The sequence below is a fragment of the Pimephales promelas genome, chromosome 5 (genome assembly GCF_988280905.1).
Source record: "Pimephales promelas chromosome 5, fPimPro1.hap1.1, whole genome shotgun sequence".
Lineage (NCBI taxonomy): Eukaryota > Metazoa > Chordata > Actinopteri > Cypriniformes > Leuciscidae > Pimephales > Pimephales promelas.
In genome coordinates, this window is record NC_142773.1 from 39411766 (window position 1) to 39429964 (window position 18199).

General features: G+C 44.5%; 1 protein-coding gene across 3 annotated transcripts in view; it reads left to right on the forward strand.

Moving 5' to 3' along the window:
- lrrc24 (leucine rich repeat containing 24) overlaps nucleotides 1-10421 on the forward strand; it is a 29580-nt gene extending 19159 nt beyond the window's left edge. For 2 of the 3 annotated variants that reach the window (XM_039677946.2, XM_039677947.2), the window contains exons 3-5: nucleotides 4722-5000; nucleotides 6255-6423; nucleotides 6963-10420. In XM_039677946.2, coding sequence (XP_039533880.2) covers nucleotides 4722-5000; nucleotides 6255-6423; nucleotides 6963-8119 — 1605 coding nt within the window. In that variant the 3' untranslated portion in view covers nucleotides 8120-10420. Of the gene's footprint in view, nucleotides 1-4721; nucleotides 5001-6254; nucleotides 6424-6962 lie in introns of all 3 variants that reach the window. The other variant, XM_089131507.1, reaches the window with a different exon arrangement.
- The last annotated feature ends 7778 nt before the right edge of the window (nucleotides 10422-18199 follow it).

The window sequence follows — 18199 nt, forward strand, 5'->3', positions numbered from 1 at the left end:
AAAATGTCCATCACCTTCTGTATGCTATATTGCACAATCCTGAATGCTCAGGTATATAGTAAGTAGTAAAAAAACTGTGTAAATCATTACTAATAAATGGTAGAACAAACCATATGCATGTAGTGGTTGGCCTTTTGCTGTAGAGATTTTCCATTACTACATACAGTAGGCACTCTGATTCCATGTATGGGGCATATATTATTCATATGACACACACACACAAGTAGACAAGACCTGTCTAGTTCAAAAGAACACTCGCTACGGTTAAGCACAGATCATAAATGATTATGCGAGCAGCGCGAGTGCGGCCAGATCTGTCTCGCGCACACACCAAGTATGTACGCTATTGCAACTCCCCACCCTGCCTTCACGTGACCCCTATCTGTACTATGAATACTTCGACCTTGTCTAACATACCCAGTGATAATAGACAAAGTCCCCACCACAATAATGTTAATTGGTTAATTGGATCATTTGGTTAATAACGCTCCGTTGAGATTAAAACCATATAACGAAAGTTGAGATTAAAACGTTTTTTTGTTTTTTAATAGACAATTTTTTAAATATAAATTCAAATCATAAGAATTTGTGTGTATGTTTGGTGTTACCAATGTTAAAAACAATATGGAGTAAAAATACTTCCAACATCAAAGTTCAGTGTTGCTCATGTGCTGAAAAGCTAATTTACATTAAGTTTACACAGTTTTAATCATTTTATTTTATAATAAAGTTCATTTAAATGTTGTTGTTGATGTTACAATGTTTAATGTTTGTGTAAAAGTTTTCAGTGAAAAATATTGTATTCTTAAATTAAAATAATTTAATGTTATAATTTTTTGAGTGGTATACTGTAAAAAAAAAAGGTTGAAGTTTTAAATACAACAAAGACTATTGGAGTGTTTTACAAGAAAAAAAAGTTTCACTCTCTCTACTTCAACATTTCATGTTTAATTCAGTGCGTTACTTGCCACTTCTTTGTAATTATTTGTGAAGTTCACTAGCAATTTCAGAGAGAAAATTGTTTCTACACCAAATGTTTGCTTAGTGTATGATAATATTGTCAAGATGTTTATACATATTTTCCAAAAGCTTTTACGGGAGAAAACTGAGCTGAATTACAAACTTTTGAGAATGAGCTGGGTAACGATCGATCAGACTTCATAAGCCGACATAAAATGAAAGTTTACTGTAGTGAATGTTTTTGCTCTTATTGTGAATGATTTTGCCATTGTTTTGAATGACTAAAAAACAAAACATAAATCACACCAGGATGTATTTGACCTCAGGTCTACTCAACATCCGGTCACATTTTTTTTATTCTGGTCATCTGGTCAGCCTAAACGATAAGATACCGCCTTCTTCTGTGCGTGTCTACAACTTGACCCACAATTAGGGTTGGGTATCGAGAATCGAGTATCGATTGGAACCGAGACTAACTTTTCGTTTTTCCCGGAATCGTTCAAAAGTTAAAATTTCGATTCCTAGTTTCGATATTCACAGTCCGCCGAGCGGAAGAAGAAACCGCTGAACACCAACGAAGAAGCGTCTACCGGAAGTGTTGGCATAACCACGCGAGTCGAACATGAGTAGCTTACGTCGGCGGTCCAAAGTGTGGCTTCACTTTTCTAAAAATAACGAAATCTCGGCAAAATGCAAAATTTGTGACAAAAGGAGTATTTTTACAGGAGTATTTCCTTCAGAAAGGATTATTTCCTTCAGAAAGACCGTTGGTTAGCAAGGTTAGCTAAACTTTTTTGACCCTGCCTCTTAAAAGAATCGGAATCGAGAATCGTCAGGAACCGGAATCGAAACAAGGAATCGGAATCGGAATCAGAATCGTTCAAATTCAAACGATACCCAACCCTACCCACAATACACCAACGTTGAGATTAAAACCATAGATCATAACTGCAGATAGTGCTGGGAATCATTCGTTACATCAGCGACTCCCATGGCCAACCTTATTTGCATATCTATGTGCCTGCTCCAGTCATATCACTAACAATACTGCAGCTCATGAATATTCATGAGCCAGCATGCATAAATTGCTTAATTGACCCATGTAACCTATGCTGCACATGAAATTTGCTTGAGCTCGGCCTGTGTTTGATTACAGACAATGGCTTGATAGAAATCAATTAGAAAATTAATTAGTGTAATATGTTGCATCATTAATAGAGGTAAAGACAGGCCACTCAGCCCTAGTCTTTGAAAGCATATTAATGCCCTGGTAATTGATTTGTTTGTGCGTTTCACTGATAGTCGACCCAGAACTGTGCAACACGCACAGAACCTTCTATTGATCCGTTTTAAGTTAAAGGATACCTTCTTCGACTCTGAAACAGAGCAAATATGAACAGCGAGAGAGACATATTTATGCGCGAGTGTGTTTTGTCAGCAGTCTCTCGCTGCTCTCTGTGATTAGGACAGAAACTCGGGTCGACATGGATGAGATGGATGAAGGCTAGCGTATAAAATCAATTTAGCTTATACAGCAAGCGAAACAGATTCTCATTAGAGTTTGATCAATATCGCCTTTTAATGACTGATACGATACTGACCATTTTTTATCTGAACACCGATACGCAGAGCCAATTTTAATCATCGTTGCAACAGTAAAACATACATAATACTAATAATTCAATAATCAATGTAGCCTAACTTAGAATAATTAATATTATTATTATTGATGACAACATATTAACAATAACAGTAATATTAATATTTTTTTCAATAATAATATTTTTTTTAATTTCAACTTAATAATCATTAAGTCTATGACAATAAAACATAATAATAATTCCAATAGTAATTTATTACTAGTATTGTTACAATTAAAAACGACAACAATATTAACAAAAATAATTACAGTTTTGATAATAATAATAATAATGATTTATTATTTATAATTATTTATAATAATTATATAATTTAATTTATGATAATAATAATAATGATAATTGTTCCATTATTAATATATTATAATTTCCATATTGTATTAATATTAATATAATATTATTATTTTATCTATTATTAATATAATATTGTTTTTGTTATTATTCATATAATGATTACAATAATTATATGCATAATAATAATACTCAAAATTGTATTGTTAATAAGTTATTATTATTATTTCATTATTACTGTAATAATAATAATAATAATAATATATTATTATAATTTCCATATTCAAGTAATAGTATTAATATTAGAATTTCCATTAATATAATTATATTGTTGTCATTATTAATAATTACAACAATAATAATACTTACAATAATTATATGAATTTCATGCTATTTTCATGGCAAAAATTAAATAACAAAAATACAAATATCATATAAATACAATAAAAACCAAACAACTCATGATAAAAAAAAGCATAATCTAACTAAATAAACTTATTAAAAAAGCATTCTACTTGTATTAAATCTAGGACAATCTAATAAAATATGTCTAACAGTTAGGGGGATCTTACAAAACATGCATATAGTTGGGTTTTCACCTTTAGGCAAAAAAGCATGGGTCAAACTTGTATGACCTATACAATATCCGGTGAAGACCATAACACACAATTGATCAAGTCTAGTTTTAAGAGTGATATAAACTCTGTTTGTAATTTCCGAATGAGTTGAATATAGCTTATTATTCTTGCACATGTTCCAATCTTCTTGCCACTTATTTAATATGTAGCGATTAATAATCGGTCTAATATCCGAAGGAGGAATTTGACATTCATTAAGTTCCTGATGAAGTGCTTCGCGTCAGCTCGCTCATTTCCTGAGAGTCCAACATGGCTGGAACCCAGCAGAAGATAACACTGAACAACTGATTTATTATCCACTGTGGTTAAGAAGATACACTCCACCAAAGGATGATCATTTTTTAAAGTGTCCATTGCTTCAAGTTTTCCATATTTAAATAATATTATAATATCCATTATTAATAATGGTAACAATAATACGTCCACTGGTAACACTTTACAATAAGGTTCATTAGTTAACTACATTAGTTAATATTAACTAAGAATAAACAATACTTCTTCAGCATTTGCTAATCTTTGTTAATGTTAATTATAACATTTACTAATACTTTATTAAAATCAATGCACTGTGAATAAACAATGAACAGCTGTATTTGTATTAACTAACGTTATAACAAAGATTAACAAAAACAGTAACAAATGTATTGCTCATGGTTAGTTCATGATAGTTAATACACTGTAAAAAAATATTTTCAAGATTTGTTATCACAGCATTTTTTCTTTTATCAAATCAACTTCAATAATTTATTTAGATGAGATAACTTATTATTTTGAGTTTCTGATGATTAAATTAATCTCCTTCATTGTATTAACTCACTTTTTTCAGTTCAATCAACTTAAAATTTTAAGGCAACCAGGTTACTTACTTTTTTAAGTTAAAACAACAATATTTTTTTACAGTGTGAACTAATGTTTAATAAATTTAAAGTGTTACCAATTATATTAACAATAATAATAATCTCAATCAATATAATTATGTTCTTCAGAGAACAAATTTGTGTTTACTCATAAACCAGCTACTTAAAGCTGACAAGTGTGTGTATTGGTAATAAATGATTATCTCTAGTTCTCACTGCTTCAGTTTTTATGGTGGTTTATAAAATAAAGCACATATCACTCACGCTCTCTTTTCTTTGTACTAATGTTACTCCCATGCAATTTGTGTCCGCTTCAGACCATCTTTCTACAGGACAACGCCATTGGACAGATCCGTCAGCGGGATCTCTCTGATCTCGGCCAGCTGCACTACCTCTACCTGCAGAATAACAGCATCTCCACGCTGGAGCCCGGGGCCTTCAGGAACCTGGGTCTGCTTCTGGAGCTCGCGCTCAATGGAAACCGCATCCACCTGATCACAGCGGACGTCTTCCGTGGCCTGGACCACCTGCGCATCCTCTACCTCGCAGGAAACCAGATCACCAGGCTCGAGGACTACACTTTCCGCGGACTGCAGGTGAAACGGCTCTCTGTGCCATCTGAAAATTCACATTTACAGGATGTTATGGGATTTGGGAACAATCATTTACAGTATAAATGCAACTAAAACATTCATTTAAAGATAAACGTTTAGATAGGACTGTAATTTTTTGGCGTTTAAGCTAAAAAAAAAGAGAGAGAATGCAGAGATCATGATTTGCTGACAACAATACACAGTAACTGACCTTTTTTGCATTGGAAATACAAGTATATTAAATATTTTTTGACAACATTTTGGGGAAAACAGTGTTATTTTTTAGTATCATTGAGATTCTATTATAGTTATTAATATTTTGAATTAGATTGTGTTTATATTTTTCATTTTCAGTTAAAGTTTTAGTCGTTTTATTGTGTGTTGGACATTTCTTTTTGTTTTGTTTTTAAATATGTCTATCATTTTTTATAATTAAATGTTATTAGTTTTAATTTTTGTAGTACATCAAGTTAAATGAAATGAAATGCTACCTTAGCAACTAGCTGAAAAATTATCATTATTATTTCACTCACTATAACACTTGATTTCAAGTAGCCAAAGTGTTTTTTATGGTTTTAGTTTTAGAATCAGTTATAACAAACCTGGTTCAACGTTTTATCCTAACTTTTATGAAATACTAATATCATCATGTGGCTGTTCAAATAAAATGATTTTTAGAAAGCGCCACACATTTGCACTTGATTTTTCCTTTACAAAGTTTGCGAGTTTTGAAATGCTCATAAGAGTTTAGAAGCAGAAATCACAGAAAAGCAGTACAAAACCTAAATGAATTGGGACTTTTTCAGCAATATGGTACAAGACATTCACTGCGGTGCCATTTATGTAATGAAAGTGAGGCTGTGAGGGATAGACATATCACATAGGTACATCTCTTCAGGGGGTTGTACTGTTATTAAATGTGTTTTTGTATTGTTCTGCTGACAAAACACCGCAAGAATATCTTTCCAAGAAATTTCAGTAGACGAAAAACCCCAGACACCCTGAGCTGTGGAAAACTAGAAGTTATCTAAGAGGTTTACACAGCAGGCCATTGAAAACACAGCAAGTCTATCCATCGAAACCTCACTTTTATACCTGCCATGGCGCTGCTCTGAATAAGGTCTATTGGATAGAGGGACTTGAACTGAAAATAAATGGCACTGCATCACTCTAGGTTGCTTTACAAAGTGTTTTATAATCGTACAGATAATAATCATGATCATCATTGATTCATCAATGTTGATGATTGTTTTCCAGCGGTTGCAGGAGCTGCATCTGCAGGAGAATGCGGTGGAGGTGTTGGGAGATCAAGCTCTGGTGGGTCTGTCCTCTCTGGCTCTTCTGGATCTGAGCAGGAACAACCTGAGGACCCTGAGTCCCGCGTCTCTCAAACCCCTCGTCAGCCTGCAGGTGCTGAGAGTCACGGGTAAGAGCTTCTGCCACAATTTTAAAGGAGTAGTTCACTTTTAAAAAAATCTTTTGCTGATAATTTACTCAGCCCCATGTCATCCAAGATGTCCATGCCTTTCTTTCTTCAGTCGAAAAGAAATTAAGGTTTTTGATGAAAACATTCCAAGATTTTTCTCCATATAATGGACTTCAATGGGAACCAAACGGTTCAAGGTCCAAATGAGAGTTTAGGTTGATGAGTGAATAAGGAAACTATTGCTTTAAGTCTTCTACGGTTTAGATTTTTTCTCCTTAGAAATGCAAATGTGAGATTTCCTCATGAATATTGACTTAGTCATGTTTCCATTGGTAGCTTTTCTCATTTAAACAAACTAATTAATATTCATGATGCAAGCGTTCACTATGATCCAGTGCTGTGCTGTTGTACGACCTGCAAACGTACCACATTGACATGGCATTTAGATATCAGCCAAGCTTTGTATGCTAACATGTTGTTAGGATAAATATTTCATAATGCTGCATTTTGAGAGGCTTATATTGCGTTTGCTCTGACAGATAACCCGTGGCGCTGCGACTGTGCTCTGCACTGGCTGCGCGGCTGGATAAACGAAGAGGGTCAGAGGTTGTTGAGCTCAGCCGAGCGCCGGATGCTGTGTGCCGAACCGCCGCGGCTGTCCCACCTCAGTCTGGTGGAGGTTCCCCCGAACAGCCTTGTTTGCATCCCGCCTGTAGTGCAACTGGAGCCCAGTCACTTGACGGTACGTTTGGGGGAGAGTCTACGCGTGTCCTGCCAGGCGTCCGGATACCCGCAGCCCCAAGTCACCTGGAGGAAAGCGTCTCACGGAAAAGCCCAGCTGTCTCCCAGAGGTCTGGTGCAGGAGGTCGGGATGGACGGAGACGCAAGGACCGGCGGGAGGTTGGTGACGGCCAGGCCTGGCGGAAAAGGAGGGCCGTCGAGTCGCGGACCGGTCCGAGGAGCCGCCGAGGAGGGAGGCGACCGGGAAAACTTCGATCCTGATACGGGAAGCGGGATGTTGTTTCTCAGCAATGTCACGGTGGCGCATGCCGGGCGCTACGAATGTGAGGCCTGGAATCCCGGCGGTGTGGCTCGCGTGACTTTTCACCTCTCGGTGAACATGTCTTCGTCCCGCTCGGAAATCTGGCCTCGGTTGCATTCCTCGTCGTACTATCATCCTTCCTCGGTGGACGTGAGCCAGGAGCCGCTGTATGAACTGGAAAGCATGGACTTCAACGCACTGGGAACCGCCACGCAGACGGCCATCGCGGTGGGAATCTCGCTGCTCGCCTTGACGGCGCTGTTGCTGCTCTGCATGATTTACAGCCGCCATCGCCAGCGGCAGAAAGAGGAAGGCGGGTACGGCGCCAGCAAAGAGGAAAGCATCCTTTACGTCAACGACTACTCCGACGGTCCCACCACGTTCGCTCAGCTCGAAGAGTACCGGGACGAACGCGGCCACGAGATGTACGTGTTAAACCGCGCAAAACCGGTGCTGCCCTCACCTCCGACATGCATCCAACAGGGGTCAGTGCTAAAGGCCAGTGAGTGTCTGACTCCAGGCCGGGCCGCGGGGATCGGACCCCGCAGAGCTCCCGCAGAAGGAGGAGAAGGACCTCCGCTTGATCCCGAGGGGTTGTTCATGAACCAGAGCTTGCTTTTTGACACGCAGATCGCTTATGAGATCCACTGCTGAACTGTATCGCTGGAAAGACTTGCCAGTGGATGTTATCCTGCTGAATTTCCTTTCGTTCTGAGAGCACAAATGTTTTTTTTTTTTTTAAACATTAAGGGAATACCAGACTTTCAAGCTGCGTTGTGCAATTTCAGTGCATCAAATGTATTTGCTAAATTATTGTTGACCGTGTTAGCAGGTTGTAGCAGTTCTAAACTCACACCATTGAGTCAGTGACTACGTTTACATGCAGTCAATTTTCGGGTTATGGTCGGGTTAGGGCAACCCGATCTCACGGGAATTCATACGAATTTTACGAGGTGGCGAATTAGTAGAACCTCACTCGTGCGAATTAGTACGATTTTAGCTAAATCGTACGTATTTTACGAATTGCCCAATTCGTATGAATTTGTATGACCTACCCCTGACCCCACCCCTAAACCTACCCATCACGTGGGTTTAGACAAATCGCACGAACTAGTACGAGTGAGGTCGTATGAATTAGTACGAATTAGCCACTTTTTAATCACTCGTACGAATTGGTCGTGAGATAGCGTTGGTTAAGGTCACTATTTGGGTTTCTGAAACATTAGGAATAACCCGTTTACATGCGTGAGCAGAGAGAGTTTCTCCTGTATACATGGAATTGCAATATCCCAATGTAAACAGCGACGGTTAGCGGCTAGACGTACGGACAACTTTAAGACGCAATATGCGTAATTTCCGATTCTTCTTCCTGTATCCAAAGACAACAACAACAGCAGCACGCGGATAATGAATAGTTCAGGGAAGATAGCGATCGCCTTTGTTTGCGCTTTGATGCTGGTAACGTTATTGAGCTCGCTCCAAAAGTATGCTGTGCTGCGTCTCGCCATGTTTACTACCGGTATACTGCACGCGGATTTTTGTGCGCCGAGGAGTTTCTCTACTCAAAAGACCAAGATTCCTTGCGAATAGAACATGCGCAGAATAAAAATCACTATGGGGATATGCCGATACGCGTTTACGTGACCAAAAATTCGGGTTAGAAAAGGGGTACCCCAGGTATAATATCCCGGTTTTTAAAATCCGGGATATGAGCATATTCGGGTTTTCGCCGGTGTTTACATGGCCATCGCGACCGGGTTATTGCCAATATCCTGGTTTTGAATGGGTTATTGGCTGCATGTAAACGTAGTCATTGTTGCTACACTTAAAAAAATAAAGGTTCTTTAGGCCGTGTGTCCACCAAAGCGTTTTTAGCCAGCTGAAAACTGCTGAAGACGCCGTGCTTTGGGCGCTTGAGAGCGTTTTGGCAGCGCAGCGTTTTTTTTCTGTTGAGACGTTTCGTTGCTATGATACAGAGTATATGCAGCAGTTTGAATGTTATGACAGTTGGTCGGTGTGGTTTAGTCCCGCCCCTCCTCCACCGTGATTGGACGGCTGGGTAAATTGTGACAGTGATGAGCGCTACGTTTTATCCAAAGTTGAACATTTTTCAACTCCTAAAAACGTTGGGCGCTCGGCGCTTCAGCGTGAAAAAAACGCTCAGCGCCTCGGTACGCTCATGGCGTTTAAAAAACATGGCGCTCCCATTGAAAACAATTGAAAACATATGCCAGGGGCGTGGAAAAACGCTTTGGTGGACACACGGCCTTATTGGCATTTATGGTTCCCGTGAAGAATCTTTAACATCCATAGAACCTTTCCATTCTACAAAAAGTTCATTTTAGTGTAAAAAGTTCTTTGGATTTTTTTAAATGTTCTTAACACTAATTAAAAAAAAGGTTCTTTTAAGAACTGTTCCCTGAAAGTTTCTTTGGGGACTAAAATGGTTCTTCTATTGCACTGCTATGAAAACCCCCTTTGAAAACCTTTATTTTTAAGACTGTATGTTGTTGAGCTGCTCAAACAAGCAGAGAAATGTTAAAAACATTTAAAACGTTTACTCTCGTTGGGGAAATCAACCCTCAAAGGGCAACTTAAAGAAATAGTTCACCCAAAAATGAACATTTATCCCATAATTTACTCACCCTCAAGCCATCCTAAGTGTATGAGTTTCTTCTTTCAGCCGAACACAATCCGAGTAGATTAAATAATATCCTGGCTCTTTCCAGCTTTGTAATGGCATTGAATTGTGTCCAAGTTTTTGAAGCTCCAAAAATCTAATCCATCCTTCGTACAAGTAATCCATACAACTCCAGGGGGTTAGTAAATGCTTTTTGAAGCGAAGCAATGGGGTTTTTGTAAGAGAAATATGTATATATGAAGAGTTCAGATGCAAAAGCCTCTAAATGCCATTTGAAATTTTCTTCTTTAATGATGATTTTTATCAAACTTGTATATTTAAGTTTAGTAATTTCACTTAAATAACAATTAATAGGCAATTATCATTGCCATTTAAGAGAAATTACTGAACTTAAATATACAAGTTTGATAAAAATCATCATTAAAGAAGAAAATTTCAAATGGCATTTAGAGGCTTTTGCATCTGAACTCTTCATATTTTCTTTCCAAAACTTCTTGTTTTAGACTTCTCAAATTGTGTGGGGTGTTTTGTTTTGCTCTATCTTCTGCACTTCTATGTTTATCTGTTCTCACCAAAGCTTACGCCTACATCAGGTCAGAGGTCACTCTTTCGCCAGAACTCGACTCTCTCACGAATGCGCGTATGACCGTTGCCGGAAGCCAGTGACTTTAGGTTCGTAAGTTTTACACATGTATATTTTTCTTACAAAAACCCATCACTTTGCTTCAGAAGGCCTTTATTAACCCCCTTAATAAAAAGCCGTACAGATTACTTTTATGATGGATGGATGAGCTTTGGAGCTTCAAAACTCTGACAATTCAAGACCCTTACAAAGCTGGGAAGAGCCAGAATATTTTTTTTTAAATAACTCGGATATAAAGTAGAAAGTCCTATACACCTAGGATGGCTTGAGGGCGAGTTAATTTCATTTTTACTATTGGTTTAAATGAACGGCTACATAATCGCCTCTGCACATTGAACTGGGATTGCACACAGCAGCTTTTAAGGAATAATTCATCCAAAAATGAAATATCATTTGCATTGTTTATGCTGGGTTGATTTTTGGTAGAATCACAAATGGAAACTTACTCTGAAATGTGCAAATTAAACAAGTTCAGTAACAGTATTTTGTACTAAGTTTTTACAAGATAATTTTTCATGGAATTATTTTTTTTTTTTTGCTCTGTTTTTCTGAATTAATGATAAAAACTAATTTAATTTGTTAAAAAAAAAAATTCCCATGAAAAATTCTCTCGTAATTCTGAAATTCTGAGATAATTAACTTGTTAATTCAGAAAAGCAGAGTAGATTTAGTCTCAAGTGAATGCAATACACTTCCGTAGTAAAGTGATATAAATTTTTGTCATAAAAAATGAAAATGACAAAAAGTTTAGACCGATTAAAAAAAATTCTCTAGTTTAGAAACATACCTACAGTTGCTAAATACAGTATGTATTAGAAATTAATAAAGGGGGAGGCCACAAAAAAAAACAGGCTACACATTTAATGAAAAATAGATGAGGAAGAAAGTGCCGGTGAATATTTGGGGAGAGAAAAGAGAGTTTACAAGTGTATTTGGTGTAATTTATTTTTAAAGAAATTCATACTTTTATTCAGCAAGGATGCATTAAATTGATGAAAATTGATGATAAAGACATTTATGTTACAAAAGATTTCTATTTCAAATAAATGCGGCTATTTTGAACTTTATATTCATGAAAGAATCCTGAAAAACCAAAATATTAAGCAGCATAACTGATTTCAACATTGATAATAATCAGAAATGTTTCTTGACCATCAAATCAGCATATTATAATGATTTCTGAAGGATCATGTGACTGGATTAAAGATCCTGTATCTTCTGATCTTGATCACAGGAATAAATTACGTTTTAAAATACATTCATATAGAAAACGTCTCGGTTACGTATGTAACCCTCGTTCCCTGAGTAGGGAACGGAGACGTTACGTCAGAAGTGACGGAGATTGGGGGATTTCGCATAGAAAGCCAATCCTCTTCGAGTATTAAAACACGAGCCAATGGCATGCAATGCCTTGGGGCTGCGGAAATTTGCATAGCGTACTCCGCCCTACTCCGTGAGTATAAAAGGAGGAAGTGAACGCAACCGCAGTATGTCTTCGCTGAGGAGCCAAGACTGAACTCGGCCTCTACCCAGCGATACAGCAGAAGTGGCAGGGAGACGTAACGTCTCCGTTCCCTACTCAGGGAACGAGGGTTACATACGTAACCGAGACGTTCCCTTTCGTAGTCACTTCGAGTTACGTCAGAAGTGACGGAGATTGGGGGTCTGTGCCATCACGCCATCTTCAAGCTGTCTTCCAGTGCCCTGCGAAAGACTGAACCCCCGAGCCTTACCTCTTTTTTTTTTTTTTTTTTTTTTGGGGATCCGACTTTGACACAGGATTACCAAGGTACACTGGGAAACATATCCCGAAGGGGACATGCTACCAGCTGCCTACCGAAGGGAGGACTTAAGAATACACATATGGCCACATAGGGACGCACATGGAACACTGGAGTACCAACCGCAGGTGGCTACTGATTTAAACTCCAGGGGTGGCAGATGGCTTGCCAAGGGAAGACACATGCTCAGAGAGGCTTACAGTGGATAATACACATGAGACGGTTACCATGGGGAACCGTGCGCATGGAGGCACCTAGCTAGCATCCAGAGCCACGCAGTGGTGCCCGCATCGTCGGTGCTGGAGGACTCAAGACTTCAATGGAAGAACTGAGGAAATATCGCACTTATCCAGTCCGGGGAGTGGAGTGGCGAGCAAGCGAAGACACCTGAGCGGATCCAGAACTGGCCGAAACGAGTACGTGAGAGGATACCGGCTCAATTCGCAGATTATAGAATCTGGCGAAGGTGTTGGGTGTCGCCCAGCCTGCAGCTCTGCAGATGTCTGTTAGCGAGGCGCCGTGCGCTAAAGCCCAAGAGGAGGCTACACTCCGAGTGGAATGGGCCGTCACACCAAGGGGGCACGGAAGGCCTTGCTGCTGGTAAGACAAAGCAATGGCATCCACTATCCAGTGGGACAGCCGTTGCTTTGAGAGAGCCCTTCCCTTCTGGCTCCCTCCATGACAGACAAAGAGCTGGTCTGAGGTCCTGAAACACTGCGTTCTGTCGACATAGGTGCGGAGAGCACGTACCGGACAGAGCAGTGCCAAGGCTGGGTCTGCCTCCTCCGGGGGCAGCGCTTGCAGGTTCACCACCTGGTCCCGGAAGGGAGTGGTGGGAACCTTGGGCACATATCCAGGCCGGGGTCTCAGGATCACGTGAGAGTAAGCCGGCCCGAACTCCAGGCACGCTTCGTCAACGGAGAATGCGTGCAGGTCCCCCACCCTCTTGATGGAGGCCAATGCAACCAGGAGTGCTGTCTTCATGGACAGAAACTTTAACTCTACTGATTGCAAAGGCTCAAAGGGATGCCTCTGCAGAGCACTTAAAACTACCGAGAGGTCCCAAGAGGGTACGAGGGGAGGACGAGGCGGATGCAGCCTCCTCGCTCCCCTCAGGAACCTGATGACCAGGTCGTGCTTCCCTAAGGACTTACCTTCCACTGCTTCATGAGAAGCGGCAATGGCCGCGACGTAAACCTTAAGGGTGGAGGGCGACAGCCTGCGCTCCAACCCTTCTTGCAGGAAGGAAAGCACGACACTGATCGAACATCTCCGGGGGTCTTCTCCGCGAGAAGAGCACCAATTGACGAAGAGGTTCCACTTCAACGCATAAAGGTGTCTCGTGGACAACGCTCTTGCGGAAGTGATGGTTGCCGCCACCGCAGGTGGCAGCGAACTCAAACCTGCCTCGTCCCGTCCAGGAGCCACACGTGCAGCCTCCAAAGATCGGGACGAGGGTGCCACAGAGTGCCCCGTCTCTGAGAGAGTAGGTCTTGTCTCAGAGGAATAGGCCAAGGAGGTGCTGTCGCGAGGAGCATGAGATCGGAGAACCACGTCTTGGTGGGCCAGTAGGGGGCTACCAGCAAGACCTGCTCCTCGTCCTCCTTGATCTTGCACAACACCCGTGCAAGGAGGCTCACTGGGGGAAACGCATACTTGCGTGGGCCCCGTGGCCAGCTGTGCGCCAGCGCATCCGAACCGAGAGTGCCCCAGGTCAGAGAATAAAACTGGGCGCAGTGGGCTGAGTCCCGGGAGGCGAACAGATCTATCTGTGCCTCCCCGAACTCTTTCCAGATCAGCTGGACCGACTGGGGATGGAGTCGCCACTCGCCGGAGATAGGGCGGACCCGAGACAGCTCGTCGGCTGCCCAGTTCCGGTCTCCAGGAATGTGAACTGCACGAAGGGACCTCAGGTGCTTCTGACTCCATATCAAGAGGTGGCGGGCGAGCTGCGACAACCGGCGTGAGCGTAGACCCCCCTGGTGGTTGATGTACGCTACAGCCGTAGTGTTGTCTGAGCGGACAAGCACATGCTGGCCCTTGAGCAACGCTCTGAAGCGGTGCAGGGCGAGCCGTACTGCCAGCAGCTCGAGGCAATTGATGTGCATGAGGCGCTGGGCCCCCGTCCAGGAGCCGGCGGCTGCATGCCCATTGCACATGGCACCCCAACCCGTGGTAGATGCATCCGTGGAGACGATGAGATGCCTGGAAACTCGCTGAATAGGGACGCCCGTCCGTAAAAAGCTGAGGTTCGACCACGGGAAGAAGGTTCGCCGGCATGTCGGAGTCACTGGGACTCGGAGCGAGCCGCGATGCCATGCCCACCTCGGGACTCGATCGCGAAGCCACAGCTGAAGCGGTCTCATATGAAGCAAACCGAGCGGCGTTGCCGCGGCCGCGGATGCCATATGCCCCAGGAGCCTCTGAAAAAGTTTCAGTGGAACCGCACTCTTGCCCTCGAACTGACGAAGACAAGTCAGCAGTGAGTGCGCGCGCTCGTTCGTGAGCTGCGCGGACATGGCGACCGAGTCTATCTCCACGCCGAGAAAAGAGATCCTCTGCACGGGGCAAAGTTTGCTCTTTTCTCAGTTGACCCGAAGGCCCAGACGGGCTAGGTGCCGGAGCACCAAGTCTCTGTGTTCGCAAAGCTGAGCTCGAGAGTGTGCTAGTATCAGCCAGTCGTCGAGATAATTCAGGATGCGAACCCCGTGTTCGCGAAGGGGAACAAGGGCTGCCTCGACGATCTTCGTGAAGACGCGAGGGGACAGAGCTAACCCGAATGGGAGAACGGCGTACTGATATGCCTGGCCCTCGAAGGCAAACCGAAGAAACGGTCTGTGTCGAGGTAAGATGGACACATGGAAGTACGCGTCCTTCAGGTCGATCGCTGCAAACCAATCCTGATACCGAACACATTCGAAAATGCGTTTGGCCGTGAGCATCTTGAACGGTAGTCGATGGAGAGAACGGTTCAAAATGCGCAGGTCCAGGATCGGTCGTAACCCACCGGTCTTCTTGGGGACAATGAAGTAGGGGCTGTAAAACCCGGACCTCACCTCGGCTGGAGGGACCGTCTCGATTGCACCCTTCGCCAGCAGGGTCGCAATCTCCGCTCTCAGGACTGGGGCATTGCCACCGACTATCGTGGAGCGAACTCCCCTGAAGCGGGGAGGAGACCGTGCGAACTGAATCGCGTAGCCGAATCTGATCGTTCTGATGACCCAGCGGGATACCCCGGGAAGCGCTAGCCAGGCTTCCAGGAAGTGAGCCAACGGGGTCATGTGAACCACAGACGTCCCCCCGGAGGGGCAGCGTGGCGGGTCGACTGGCACGCGTGCAGGGGTTACCCCGCTCGGATGCGTCGAAGCCCGCTCCCCGACAGAAGGGACCAGGGAAAGCGGAGCGTTCCACGGGGGTCCGTTCTGCCGGGGGTCTGGCGAGAGAGGGGGAAGGGATTGGTGTAGCCCGGGGACGACACACGCACCCTTCCGCGCCCTCCGAGACAGAGAGGAGTGAGTGGGCCGACACACTGGGGCATCGGGGGCACTCACTCCAGTCTGTGAGCTCAGTGAGGATGTCAAGTCTTTCTTTAACCAGTTCAGGGTGCTGCCCACCCGTGGGTGAGCAGCGGGGAGCTGAGAACAAAAGATTCTCCCCCGGCCCTCCACCGGGGGAAGGAGGGGGCCTGCTACCGCCTCCTGTGAAAGACTCGAGATCGTCACTGAGCGGCCCGTGTCAGGATCTTCGCTTGGCCTGGCGTTTAGCGGGGCGAGCGGCCTGAGGGGGCTGTGACGCCGGCCTGCGGCCTCCTCGACGCCGGGGCCCGGGTGAAGGCTGCTGCTGGGGCCGGGCGGGAGGGAGGGGAGCCGCAGGGGGGCGTCCTCGGCGGCGAGCAGGGGGAGGCGCCTGTTCCGACGACTGGGTGGAGGCAGCAGCTGGTCGTCGGGGCAGGATGTGTTTGATGGCCTCCGTCTGCTTCTGGGCGGTGGAGAACTGTTGGGCGAAGTCCTCGACCGCACCGCCGAAAAGGCCAACCTGGGACAGCGGAGCGTCGAGCAGACGAGTCCGCTCAGCGCTCCGCGTATCCGACAGGTTGAGCCACAGATGACGCTCCTGAACCACGCTAGTGGCCATCACCTGACCAACGGCGCGAGCAGCCACTTTCGTTGCCCGGAGAGCAAGGTCAGTGGCGGACCGCAGTTCTTTGAATGCCGTCGTGTCAGTCCCGCCCTCGTGCATGTCTCTGAGCAACTTCGCTTGGAAGACCTGCAAAGTGGTCATAGCATGCAGAGCGGAGGCCGCCTGTCCCGCCGCTCTGTAGGATCGCGCCGCCATAGCAGACGAGAACCCACAGGCTTTGGATGGGTGCTTAGGAGGACCACGGGTGGAGGCGCTCTGTGGACACAGCTGCATCGCAACAGAGCGCTCCACCGGGGGCATCCCAGTGTACCCACGGGCGGCCCCGCCGTCGAGGGGGGGAAAGGCGGGGGAGAGATCGCGCTCTCGAGTGGACAAAGGAGCCCCCCAAGAGCGCGATAACTCCGCATGCAGCTCGGGGAAAAAAGGTATTGGAGTCGGCCGTGGCTTTGCAGCGGCAGCCTTGTCCAAAAACCAATTATCCATCCGTGAGAGGTCGGGGCAGGATGGAGGTTTCCATTCTAGCCCGATACTCCCAGCGGCTCGAGACAGCATGGCCGTCATCTCGGGATCTGACGCGGACAACGCTGGGACTCCCGAAGGAGGCAACGCAGCCGGATCTTCCTCTCCCGAGGAATCAAGCCCGCCTAGTGATGCTGTGATAGACATCGCATCATCATCTGGGGCGCTGCTCGAAGCAGCCGGTGCCGCCGAAGAGGCAACCGACCGAGTCGAACTAGCGCCCGCTGGCTCACGCACTGAGGCGGGAGGTGTGGCCCGAGGAATCGTCGGGGCTTTATCCCACACCGTCACCGTTAGATCGCCCGGTCCCCGGGTCGACGGGCCCCCTTTCGTGAAGGAAGCCGATCAAGTAGGGGGGACCGGGGCTCTCACTCTAGTGAGATCATTGAGCCGCGACCTCAGTGTGGAGATGGTCATGGTCCCACAGAAGGAACATGAGTCATCCACGAACGCTGCTGCTGCATGCTGAATGCCCAAGCAAACAAGCAGCGTTCGTGACCATCAGATGACGACAGAAATCTACCACATCCAGAAGGGCACGGGCGAGCCATCTTTAAAAAGACGTGCCGCGTGCAGCTCTTTTACAGAGAGGAGAGAAATTCACTCTTTCAGCGCTGAGGCTACCAGGGAGAAGCGCAAAGTCTGGCAAACCACTGCACAGATCGCAGGCAATGCAGAATCTCGCTGGGTACCGCCGTCACACCAACACTGAAGAGGACGCTCGTCTCGAAGACATACTGCGGTTGCGTTCACTTCCTCCTTTTATACTCACGGAGTAGGGCGGAGTACGCTATGCAAATTTCCGCAGCCCCAAGGCATTGCATGCCATTGGCTCGTGTTTTAATACTCGAAGAGGATTGGCTTTCTATGCGAAATCCCCCAATCTCCGTCACTTCTGACGTAACTCGAAGTGACTACGAAAGGGAACAGTTGTTTTAAAGTGTAATAATATTTCGCAACTGTTATGATCATAAAATAAATGCATCCCTAATGTCATGAGCATAAGAAAG